Below are 12,942 nucleotides of genomic sequence, written 5' to 3'. Positions count from 1 at the left end.
ATTAATAATTATTTTATCTTAAGTAATAATAATAATAATAATTAATAACTTTTTATTATTAAGAAGTTTTTATATAAGGGCTGTATTTAAGTCCTGGTTAATATTAATATCCTCCTTAAATATATTTATAATGCTTATAAAGATTTATATATTAATTACCGCTATTATTATAACTTTTGCTATTAATATAAGCAGAAATTTATTAAATTAGCTATGTTGCGTAATGCCTTTTATACCCTTTTAAATACACGTTATATTAATTATAAATATATTTTATATATGCCTTAATGCAAGGGTAAACTTAATATAATTAAGGGCAATATTATTAAGTTTACGGCCCCTTTTAACGCCGCTATGCATGCATTTAATTATTTACTCGCCCTAGCTTAATAAAAGCCCTTGCTAATTATGCTTACTTTCGCCTTAGCTATTTATGCATATAAACCGGCCCTTATTATTAACCTTATTAATAATAATTATGCTACCTTAACTTTCCATACTTTTTAAAATATACTTAATATAATAAAGCTCTTAACCCCTATTTATAATAATATTATTATATATTATAATTTTAATATGCTTATAATTAACAGCTAGCTTTAATAAGTTATTTAAAGCATGGCTAATGCTTTTAATATGCTTTAAGGCAATATATAAAAAATTAAATACATTATAATAAATCTTAAAGTAAAATTTGCTCCTTATATAAATTCAACTTATATTAATAATGAAAATAAAAGCGCCTTAATCATTTTAAGGATTATTATTACTAGGAATTTACTGCAATGCTTAAGGCTATTTAAGCTATTATTTACTTAATCTTTTATTCCTTATACCCTATATTTAGCTTAAGCTACCTTAGCCTTTTTATACACCCTTATTAAAATACTTAACTAAGTTTAAGCAAGTTTTATTATTATAATCATACCCTAAGTCTTAACTTAAATAAGCGCAAGCTATTTTTTTTTAAAAAGCATAAGCGCTATTATTATTATTATTGCTAAATAAACTTTAATTATATATATAATAAATTTAAATAATAAAAAGCATTATGTTTTGCTAGCGATAATATAAGTTTAATTCTTATTATTATATATGCAACTTATCTTTATTTTAACGCTATCTTAAGAACGCTTTAATAAAATAATATATATTATACTTATTTAAATAAAGTAATAAGTAAAGGAATTTTAAGGGAATTATAAGTTTCTTATTTTTTAAATAACTTAATTAAAATATTATATTAAGTTTTTTATAAGCTATTAATATATAAAGATATATATTATTATAATTTAAGTTATATTAAAAAAGGGAGTTAACTAAACTTAAAATGAGTATATAATAAGTTTTAGTTAATTAAAAGCACTTATTTATAAGCAAGGTTATAAGTTTAAATCTTATTATTACTTTGCTTTGCTTAATTTATTTAAAGCTTATATAAGTAAAGCTACCTTTTGAGCTAAATAATATAATAAAAATAAACTATTTATCTTTATCTTATTTTTACTTATAATTCTTATTACCTTATACCTTGCCTTTAAATAAACTTATTAAGCTTAGCGCGGGCTTGCCTTATAATTATCCTAAATAAGTAATCCCTTATAAATAACGGCATTCCCTTATTATGTCTTAAATAAATTAAGAGCCATTAATCCTTATAAGTTTTTAAAAGGTTTTTATATTAATATATTTTAACCTTTTTATTTAATATAAACTTATTTTTTAAGGAAATCATTTTATAAGTGCCTTAATGCATTTTTAATTGCTAGGATTTTCTTAATAAAGTACTTTTTATTTTAACCCGTATTTACTTTATTTAAAATTAATATAATACTTAGCTAAGTATTTATAAATATTTAAGTAAGTAGTAAATCCTTTATAGTGTATTTAACTTAATTAATATTAAAAGTAAAATAAATTTAGCTTAATATATTTAAGATAATTATTTAAGGCATAAGAATATTTATTATAATATATTTGTAATATAGCTAGTTAAGCTTCTTTATTAATTAAGTAATTTAAAAGTGCCTTAAGAATAGCTATACTTAATTATTAATATAAAACCTTTTTACCATTTAGCATTATATATTAACTATTTACTCTTATTATTACTAAGTAAAAATAATAGCAACTTAAGCAATATTTATTTTAATTTAAAGGTAGTTTAAAAACATAACCGCTTAGCCCTTAAGATTGGCTGCAAACATTATTATATCTAGGAAACTTAAGATTGCTTATATATTAAACTTATTTACCAGCTAATTTAAGCTCCAGCTAATTATTATTAAATCTCTATTATTTAATATTATTTAATAAGCTAAAAAGTAATTAGTTTAATTATTTTATAAGAAGGTAATAATATTACATAAATATTTTTATACTTTTTAATTTATTTACTTTATATTACCGTTTATCTTAAGGTAATATATTATAAATAAAAGGCATTTCATGCTTACTTAAACGCATAAAAAAGCTTAAAACGCCCTTATTTAATTAAAGCCTTAATTATTAATAATAAATATAAGGAACTTATAATAATATTATTATAAAATAATAAAGCGTTATGCATAATTCTTTATAATTATAAAGTATATTGCTTTTAAGAAAATTTATTTTAAAAGGCAATTTATAATAACCATTAAGTAATATAAGCCGCCCTTATAAGTTAATAAATTTATTATAAAGTTAATAAATATCTAGGATTAATAGCGATTTAAAAAAGAAATAAGGTAAAGCAAGCCTTGCTATAACTATTAATTAAGCTAGGTTTAACGGCATATATTATAATTTTAAATAAAACGCTAAATTGCTTGCAATATATTATTTTAATAAAAGTTACATAAAAGAACTTAAAAGGTTCCTTTTTATTTTAAATGTTTTATTATAGAAAAGTTATAAGCTTGCTATAATATTAATATAATAAGCGGTTCTTAACTTAAAAGCTATAGCCGGCTTTAAAATTAAAGCGCGCTATATATATTAAGGGTATAATTAGCGATTTAAACCGCTGTTTTAGCCTTTTTAAGGAATTACTGCTAGCTAAATATAATTACCTTATAATAAATCTTATATTATAAATCTTATTAAACTTCTTTATTTTAAAGCATAGCTAATGCTAATTTATTAAATAATTATGGCCTTATAAGTATAATAGCATAAGCATTAAAAATTATTATTAAAACTAATTAAAGCATCTTAACTATGCAATCCTCCTTTAAGGTTATCCCGTTTTATTCCTATTGCAATAATGCATTAAAATACTATGCTTACATCCCTAGGTGGTATTAAAGATTATAATGAAAAAAGGATAAAGTTTTAACTTATTAAGCTTACTTTTTTAAAAAGAGTTAAGGGCTAATAAAGTACTTAAGGCCTTTATAGTTTATAAGTATTATAAATAAGCAAGATATACTTTAAAACATAAGTAATTATGCTTTTAAGGCTTTAATTATTGCTAATAGCTTTTTATTATAAATAATATAATTTCATTATATTAAAAAAAGCTTTGCAAAATAATAAGTAATTAAATAAAAAGCCCCCTTCTTTTAAATTAATAAGTATGCATTAAAAGCCGTCTTTAAGCAATCCGCCTTTATTATTATATTTAAATTTAAGTTTTATTTAATTAAGATTAATGCCTTTATAAATATTGCCTTAAGGTAGCGAAAAGCTTTATCCTCCTTACTTTTTTATTAAAAAAAAGTTCCCTTAATAATAAAATAAAAAAAAAGGTTAATAATTTTAAAAAAGTTTTTAATAAAGTTATAATAAAAGTTTGCAAACCTTATAAAGCTTTAAATGCTATAAATTATTTATAGCGCCTTTTATTTTTAAATTGCTTTAATCTTTTTTAAGTTTACTTAAATGTTTATTTTAATTATAATAATAAAGCCTAAATACTTTACTTTTTTTATTATAAACTTATATTTATCTTAATTTAAGTTTAATTTAATATTTTATAAGCAATATAAAACCTTTTATACCTTCCTTATATAATTCTTTTTTAAGCTTAAGGAAAATATTAATATATTATTTAAGTATATTATTATATAATTTTTTAAAATATTAGCTAAGATTAAGTTAATATATTATTAAAATATAATAAGTATATTAAATAAATTAAAGGAATAAATTAGTTATTTAAATAACTTAAATTAAGTTTAAAATGCCATTAAATATTCTTACTTCTTTATTATTTATATTTAATAAAAAACTATATAAATATTTAGCTTTATAAATTATTAAGCATTAAAAAGAAAGCATAATATTTCTTTAATAAAGGAAAGGAAATAATGGTTTTATTAAGTTATCTTATTAAAAACATAATAATTTATATAAAATTACCATTCCTTATTTACTTTATATATTAAAAGAATTAAGGCTGCTATAAGTAAAGAGCTAGCCCTTACCTAACCCTTATTATAAAGTTTTATAACTTATTTTTATAGCTTAAATAGCTAATCTTAAGGCATATTATATAATAAACCTTATAATAATATTAATGCAAACTTATCCTTTGCTAATAATAAATAAATATAATAATTAAATTAATCTTAATATAATAAAAAAATAAAAGCTTAATCTTTATTAAAGAAGTTAATAAAGTTTTATACCTTCTTTAATAAGGGCTTAGCTTTACGCTACTTTATATTATTATTATCTTTCTCTTAAAAAGCTATAACTTAAAGGATTTATATAACCTTACTTAAGCTTATTTTTATTAAAGTAATATTCATTATTTTATTATAGGATAAGCAGTTTATTTACGCCCTTATAATCGCCTTAAAGATTAATTAAGTTAAACTACTTATATCTTGCTAACCCTCCTTCTTTATAACTATCCCTTAAGCCGCATTAACTATTATATAGCTACGGGCTGGATTTAATAAAACGTTATAATAGCGTAATTAAAGTAAGCTTAGCAAAAAGAAATAAGCTATACTTAAAACTATATAAATTAAGATAAAAGCTTATTATGCATTAATATTTAAGGAAAGCTATATTATATATATAATATATTAACTTTATAATAAATTAATAACTATCCTTAAGTCTTTTAAAATAAGTAAAGCTATTAGCTTTAATTTTACCTTTTATATTTATTACTTACTTATAATAACGTAATAATTATATTTATTATTTATTTAAATAATAATAATATGCTTATAATTTATAATAATAAAAATTAAAAAAAAAGCTTATTTAATTTATTTTATATTTATTAATATTATTTTTATATAAATTAAGCTTATAAAAAGAGCTTATACTTTTAAGTAAAACTTTATTTAAAAGCTAATCTTTTCCCTTTAAATTAATAAGATCCTTTTTATAAAGTATAACTAGCTTTATAACTTAAACTTAAGTTAATATAATTATAAAAAAGAGTTTATAATTTGCTATAAAATATCCTTATTAGCCGTAATATAAATACGCCCCGCGCCCTTACTAGGTTTCCCTTTTAAACTTAAAAACCTAAGGTACTTTAGCTTAGCTATTAGCTAATTAAAAAAAAAAGCACCTTGCTACCCCTATAATCCCTTATTCCTAGCGCTTTAGCCCCTTATTATACTTATTATAGCTATATTTATTATTATTATATTTTAATTCATTACTTATTGCCCTTAAGCTAAAGGCTTTAAGAAATATAAAAGTAAGCTTATATATTATTAGCATTTAAGGTTTTATGCTTTTAACTTATAAGCAATTTAATAATATATATTTATTGCTTTATTATAATTTATATGCAAGATTAATACCTTAATAGCCTTATTATAAAGCTATAAAGAAAGCTAATTATAAAAATAATTTAGCTTTACTTTATTTAATTATTTAAAGCCCTTAATCTATATTATTAATTATTTAAATTAAATATAAAACTAAGCAAAATTATTATAATTTTATATTTAAAATATCTTAAGCTTAGCTAAAGCAGCTGCTTATTAATATAAGTTTTTATAATAATATTTTAAGTATTTAAAGAACTTATTTATATTAAAGCCGTTTTAAGGCCTGCCTTACTTATAAAATACTATAATATATAATTATACCTTAGTAAATAATTAACTTTATAAAAAGATTTAATATTTTTAAGGACCCTTAATAAAGTTTATATTAATTTATAGCTTATATTGCATTATTATCTTTTAAGCTAAGAAGTTATCTTAATTATTATTAAATAAAGGCTTAATTAAAAACAGCTTATATTAAATTAAGAGTAAGTTAAGAAAGTTTATATAGGCTTTAAGCTTTGCAAGTTAATAAAGCATTATTATAAGAAGAAATATAGCAGCATTATTATTAATATTAATAAGTATTGCTATAAATAGCTAAAAGGGCTAAGGCGCTTCTTAAGCATTTTTATAGCTTAATATTAAGGTAAATTAAGGAATCCTTAGCTGCGCGTTTTATAAGAAAGTTAATATTTTAAATATAAGATTATTTACCTTTATAATATAAATATTCTTCTTAATATAATTTAAAGATTATAATTTAATATTATAAGTTAGCTTTAAATATTTATTAAAAGGTACTTAAAAGGAGTTATAAATTATAATATTTAAGAAGTAAATTAAGCCTTAAAAAGGCTTAACTTTAAATTTATCTTTTAAATATATACCTTATTACGTAAAAGGGTTAAGTGCAATATAGGCCCGGCATAAGCATGCATTACGGCTTAAGCAATAGCTTAAGCTCATTATATTTATTAAGAATTTATAACCCTAAACTTACCTTAAATAATTATAGCATTAAAAAAAGTATTTATAATAAAGTATAATAATATAAAAGATTATAATAATAAAATTAAGAATGCTTATATTATAAAGAATTATAACTTATTATAAAAAGGTATAATTAATTTATATAAAGGCTATAATAAAAAAAGCACGTTTAATAAAAAATTGCTAAAGGCTACCTTGCTTATAAAATACTTTATATCTTTATATAATACTTTTATATCTTTTTAAAAAAAGCTTATTTTAGCTTTAAAATTAAGAAATATATTAAAAAGTATATTAAAAAAGCTTTTAAAAATAATATTAATTTTTAAGTATAAGTTAAAGTTATTAAAGGCTTAAAATTAAAGTTAAAATTAAAAATATTAAAATTAATAAAAGAAGAAATTATTAAAAAGGTTGAAAATTAACTCTTAAAGTATTATATTATTAATATAAAAGCTAGGAAAGCTTTTATTATAAATATAAAAAAAATACCCTTTTTAATACTTAATAATACTTAACTTAATAAATATAATTTTAATTATAAATAATAATAATAAATTATTTAATATAAAATTAATTATATATAATAATTATTTATAATTTAATAATTAATAACTCCTTATTTTAAGATATAGCATTATAGCAATTTATTATAAATTAATAATTTTCCATTTAAAAAATATTATTTATTACCTAAAGATACTTATTACTTTTATATTATTAAGATAGCTTTAAAGAAAGGGCTTTTATTAAGATAATAAATATAACTTTATAATTCTTAAGTAATAAAATAAATTAACCTTATATTAACTTTAAAATATTTATAATTAATATATTATTAAATATTAAACTAAGGAAATAAAAGGTATATTTAATATATAATAAAAGAAATATATATTTTATATTTAATGAAAATTACTTATTAGTAAAGCTATTTTTTAGCATGGCTAATTAAGCTACCTAGGCTTATATATATTAAAATACCTTATTTCCTTATCTTAAGGAATGCATATTTAGGAATTAATAATAGTTAAATGCAAGGTATATATTTTAGCTAAAATTATAAGGTAAATTTATTAAGCATTAAGAAAAATTCTTAAATAAAAAGGCAAAAAAATTGCATTAAACTTTTATAATTATAAACCTAAAATTAATAATTATATATTATAGCTGCTACTTATATATAAAGCCTTAAGATATACTTAAAATTATTACCTTAAAAATTAAAAAAGCGAAATAATTTTATAAATATTTAAATCCTTTCTTAAAATAATAAAAGTTTAATATAAAATTATTATTTAAGTTATTAAGTATAATAATAAAGTTTTCTTAAAATAATAAATAATTAAAGACTTCTTTAAATTTAAATATATTAAGATTAAGCCCTTAATATTAAATATATAAGCATAAAATGAAAAAGCTAAGCGCTTAAAAGATATAATTAAAGAAAAAATATAAGTAATAAAAGCAAGCTTAAAACTTTTATACTTTTTATAGCTAAAAATTAAATAAATAATAATATACTTAAATAACTAAATACTTAATTATAACTTAAATTAAAAAATATTATATTATAAATTTTAATTAATAATTATAAAATGCCTTAAAATATTATAATTAAATTTATAGCTAAATTAAATATATTTATAGGTTTTTAGCTATAAGATATATATAATAACTTTAAATATATAACTTAAAAAGAAGAAATATAAGTATCTTAAATTATAAGCATAAATTAAATACCTTATTAAATATTAATTATTAAATATTTATTAAATATAAATTTCTTTTATTAAAAAGATAATTAATATAAGAAATATTATCTTTAATAAGTATTAAGTATTTAATAGAAATTAAGAAGGGTTTAAAGATAAGCTCTTTATTATTAATATTAATTATTTAATAAAATAAATAAAGAAATATGCTTTTTTAAATAAAAATAAAATACCTAAATAAAAAGGGGAAAATCTTTTTAAAATAAATATATAAGGGAATAAAACCTTATTTAAGATTAAAGAAAAAAGCAATGTTAATAATATTTTAAAGAAAGATATAAAAGCAAAAAAAGAAGAATGCTTTAAGGCGGATTAAGAAAATAATGCTTATATAAATATAAAATTTACCTTAATGCTTATATCTTTATAAATATTACCATTAGCCTTCCTAATTTATATTATTTAAATAAAGATAAATAAAGAAATATTATTTAATAAAAAAGTTTAAAAGATTATTATTTAGCAAGCTATATTTCTTATAAGCATAAAATCTGCTTTAATAATAAAATTAAATAAAAGAATCCTTAATAAAGCCTAAATTAAGAAATATTTATATTAAGAAATAAAGATATATAAAAGCAACCTTCTTAATTTATTAAAATAGCATAAAGATCTTAAAAACTATTTATTTAAAGCATTATTTAAGCAAGCAAAAGCTAATTATTTATAAAGCTATAAAGATATAAAATTATAAATTAAAATTAATAAGAAAAACTTTTATATAATAAAAAAGTAAATCTTAAACTATATATAAATATATATTTATAAATTTAATAAGCATAATATATTTTAAAAATATAAAGCATAGCTTATTATTAAAGGAAATTAATAAGCATAAGGATAAATATAAAATACTTATGCAGCTATTTTTATAAAATAATTATTTTAAATGCTTATTATTATTACATTAAAATTTAACCTTAAATTAATTTAATATAACGTTATTAATATATTTATTTATGCTTTAATTAATTAAAATATCTTTATAAGGATACCTTATAAATATAAAAAGAAGAAAATAATTTTAATGCTAAATAAAGCACTTTATAAGTTATAAATCTCGCCATTACTTTAGCAAAAAAAGTTTATAAAGATATTCTTTAAATATAAATATATTTAAGTCCTGCATAAACCTTATTACTATATTAAGGATAAAATTTTTATATTTTTTATATTAATAATATTATTATAGCTTATTAAAAAAACTAATAAGGATAAGTTAATAACCTTACTTAATAACTTTAGGAAAAGTATAAGATTAATAAAAGGGAACTTATATAATAATTCCTAGATATTAAAATTATTTAAGATTGCTTAAATAAAAAGATTTAGCTAATTTAAACTTTATATATTAAAAAAATTATTAAACTTATTAATAAAAAGAAAATTTCTTATATAATCCTTATAATAGTTAAAAAGCTATTACTTTAAAAAGATATTGCTATATAAGCTAAAGTATAAAAATATTAATAAAAGATTAGCTTTTTATTATTTATTATAATATTTACTTAATTAAATATTGCATTTATTACCTTATAACTTGCTTAATTCTTAATAAATTTAAACTTAAAGTATTAAGATATTGCTAATTAAGTTCTTTTATATTTTAATAGCACTAAATATATTACTTTTTATTTTAAGAATTTTAATAATTTTATAATTATTAATAATGCATTATTTATAAATAATTCCCTTAATTAAAAAAGCTTTTAAGTATTTATAATATAATTATTTAAAGGCCTTATAAATTAAAGAATAAATAAATAAGATATAATTATAATATTAATAATTAAAGCTAAGCTTTTAATACTTATATAAGCTGTAAAAGAAATGCTTTTTATAAGCAAACTCCTTAAAAAACTATTAATAAAATTAAATAATAACATTATTTAAATTAAGTATAATAATATTTAAATTATTAAATTAATTATTATAAAAGTTATAACTTTTAAAATAAAGTTATAATATATAAATATTTATAATTATTAGCTAAAATAAAAAGTTTAAAATAATAAAATTAAGGTAAAATATATATTAATAGCATAAATAATAATAAATAAATTAATAAAGGCTTTATTAATTAAAAAATAAAATGGTTTTTTTTAATAATTAAGGTTAAAAAGTATAAAAGAATAAAGAAAAGAAGATACTTTAAAAAAAAGCCTTATAAAAAATAAGCGTAATATAATAAAGAATTAAAATTATTTAGCCTTGTAATATTTATAAGTTTAAGAAGGTATATTAAATTATTAATTTATTGCGAATTAACCCTAGAAAAGCACTTAAATTAAGGGTGCCTAAAGTAATTATATTAGTTTTAATAAACAAGGCCTAACCATTAAAAAAAAGGGGGTTAGCCAAAATAAAAATAGAAAACAATAAATAATCAAGTCATTACCAAGACCCATCTAATTATCTCAATATACCGGTGATTACGTACAATCTGACACATATAGCTAATTTCCTTATACTGGGTGGGCCAACGCTGGAAGCTGGGTGGGCGTACTGTGGAAGCTGGGTGGGCGTACTGTGGAAGCTGGGTGGGCGTACTCTGGCTCCCCAATGCCCACATTAGATGCCCCTCCTGTCTCCAAGACCCCGCCCCCGACAAGTGTCGCCCTCTCGCTCACCATCCCCACTTTGTGCTACCATCTCCAATTCCTAGCTTGAGTACCTCCAACAGTGACTTCCTCAATTCCCGTCTCCTTGATGCAAGCGGTCGTCCCTCCCCACCCGGTCACACTTGCAACCTCACTCCCTGTCAGACCCCAGATGACACCGTCCACGATGGAGCTCCCTTTCAAGCTAACAGACGCCACCCTCTTCTCGCCCAAGTGCTACGTCCACGGGCAATGGGTCGGCACGAAATCCAACAAGACCTTCGACATCGAAGACCCGGGAACGGGCAAGGTGTGGGCGTCCTGCCCGGACAGCGAGGCCCAGGACGTCGACGCGGCGGTGCAGTCTGCCCACGAGGCCTTCGGGCCGTACAGCAAGCTCACGCCCCGCAAGCGCGCGGAGCTTCTCATGAGGTGGCACACGCTGATCCTCGCGGCCCGCGACGACATCGCCCGCATCCTGGTCTACGAGACGGGCAAGCCCCTCGCCGAGGCGCAGGGCGAGCTCGACTACAGCACGGGCTTCACGTGGTGGTTCTCGGGCGAGGCGGACCGCGTCCAGGGCAGCGTGTTCAACAGCGCTGCGGCGGGGCGGCGCACCTTTGTCATTAAGCAGCCCATCGGCGTCGCCGCAGCGCTGTGCCCGTGGAACTTCCCCATCGCCATGGTGCTGCGCAAGGCGAGCGCCGCCCTCGCTGCGGGTTGCACCATGGTCGTAAAGCCGAGCCCCGAGACGCCCATCACGACGCTGGTGCTGGCGAACCTGGCGAGCCGCGCCGGGTTCCCGCCGGGCGTGCTGAACGTGCTGACGACCAGCCTGGACAACACGCCTGCCGTGGCCGAGGCGCTGTGCCTGCACCCGCTGGTCAAGAAGGTCACGTTCACGGGAAGCACGCGGGTCGGCAAGATCATCTCCGGGCTGTGCGCCAAGAACCTGAAGAAGGTGACGCTCGAGCTCGGCGGGAACTGCCCGTTCATCGTCTTCGACGACGCGGACGTCGAGCAGGCGCTGGGCCAGCTGATGACGCTCAAGTGGAGGCACGCCGGGCAGGCCTGCATCTCCGCGAACCGGCTGTTCGTGCAGGCCGGCATCCACGACAAGTTCGTCGAGGCCCTGGCGGCCAAGACGAAGCAGCTCAAGGTCGGGCACGGCATCGAGGACGGCACCACCATGGGGCCCGTCACCACGCCGCGCGGGCTGGACAAGGCCGAGCACTTGCACTCGGACGCTGTGTCGAAGGGGGCCAAGGTTGTCATGGGCACGGGGAAGAGGAATGAGGGCGTGAACGGTGCGACGGGCTACTTCATGGCGCCGACCATCCTGACGGGTGTGACGGACGAGATGGAGCTGGCAAGAGACGAGATGTTCGCTCCGGTCCTCGGTATCTTCAAGTTCGAATCCGAAGATGAGGCGGTGAAGAGGGCCAACGATACGAGCATGGGCTTGGCGAGCTATGTCTTCACAAAGAATGTTGACCGTCTGTGGCGGATGTTTGAGAAGTTGGAGGCTGGGATGGTCGGTCTGGTAAGTAAATGGGCTTTCCCCCTGCTTATGTCTCAAGACTTCGGCATTTTGACTGACTGCATTTAACTCAGAATACTGGCAACCAGTCTGCCGCTGAGTCCCCATTCGGGGGCATCAAGGAGAGCGGCATGGGGAAGGAGAGTGGCAAGGATGTCGCGATCAACGAGTTCTTGATTCAGAAGACCGGGACGTTGACGCTGCAGGATCACTACTGAGATGCCTCTTTTACCAAACTGTGAACTTGTATATTTGCATGAAATTGGGCAAAAGCAGCTGGGGATGTTGGAGAGATAATGTTCGCTGGG

General features: G+C 24.4%; 1 protein-coding gene across 1 annotated transcript; it reads left to right on the top strand.

Annotated features, from left to right (window-relative positions):
- Positions 1–11,266: 11,266 nt before the first annotated feature.
- On the top strand, positions 11,267–12,852 carry INS49_007827 (uncharacterized protein; the record flags this gene model as incomplete). Its single annotated transcript, XM_043168574.1, has 2 exons — positions 11,267–12,637; positions 12,709–12,852. 2 exons carry the CDS (start codon positions 11,267–11,269, stop codon positions 12,850–12,852), a joined length of 1,515 nt encoding a protein of 504 aa, XP_043026254.1.
- Between the last annotated feature and the right edge of the window lie 90 nt (positions 12,853–12,942).

The sequence above is a fragment of the Diaporthe citri genome (genome assembly GCF_014595645.1).
Source record: "Diaporthe citri strain NFHF-8-4 chromosome Unknown scaffold_3, whole genome shotgun sequence".
NCBI classification, from domain to species: domain Eukaryota; kingdom Fungi; phylum Ascomycota; class Sordariomycetes; order Diaporthales; family Diaporthaceae; genus Diaporthe; species Diaporthe citri.
The sequence above is the reverse complement of the archived record's forward strand: the minus strand, read 5'-3'. Positions and strand labels throughout refer to the sequence as shown.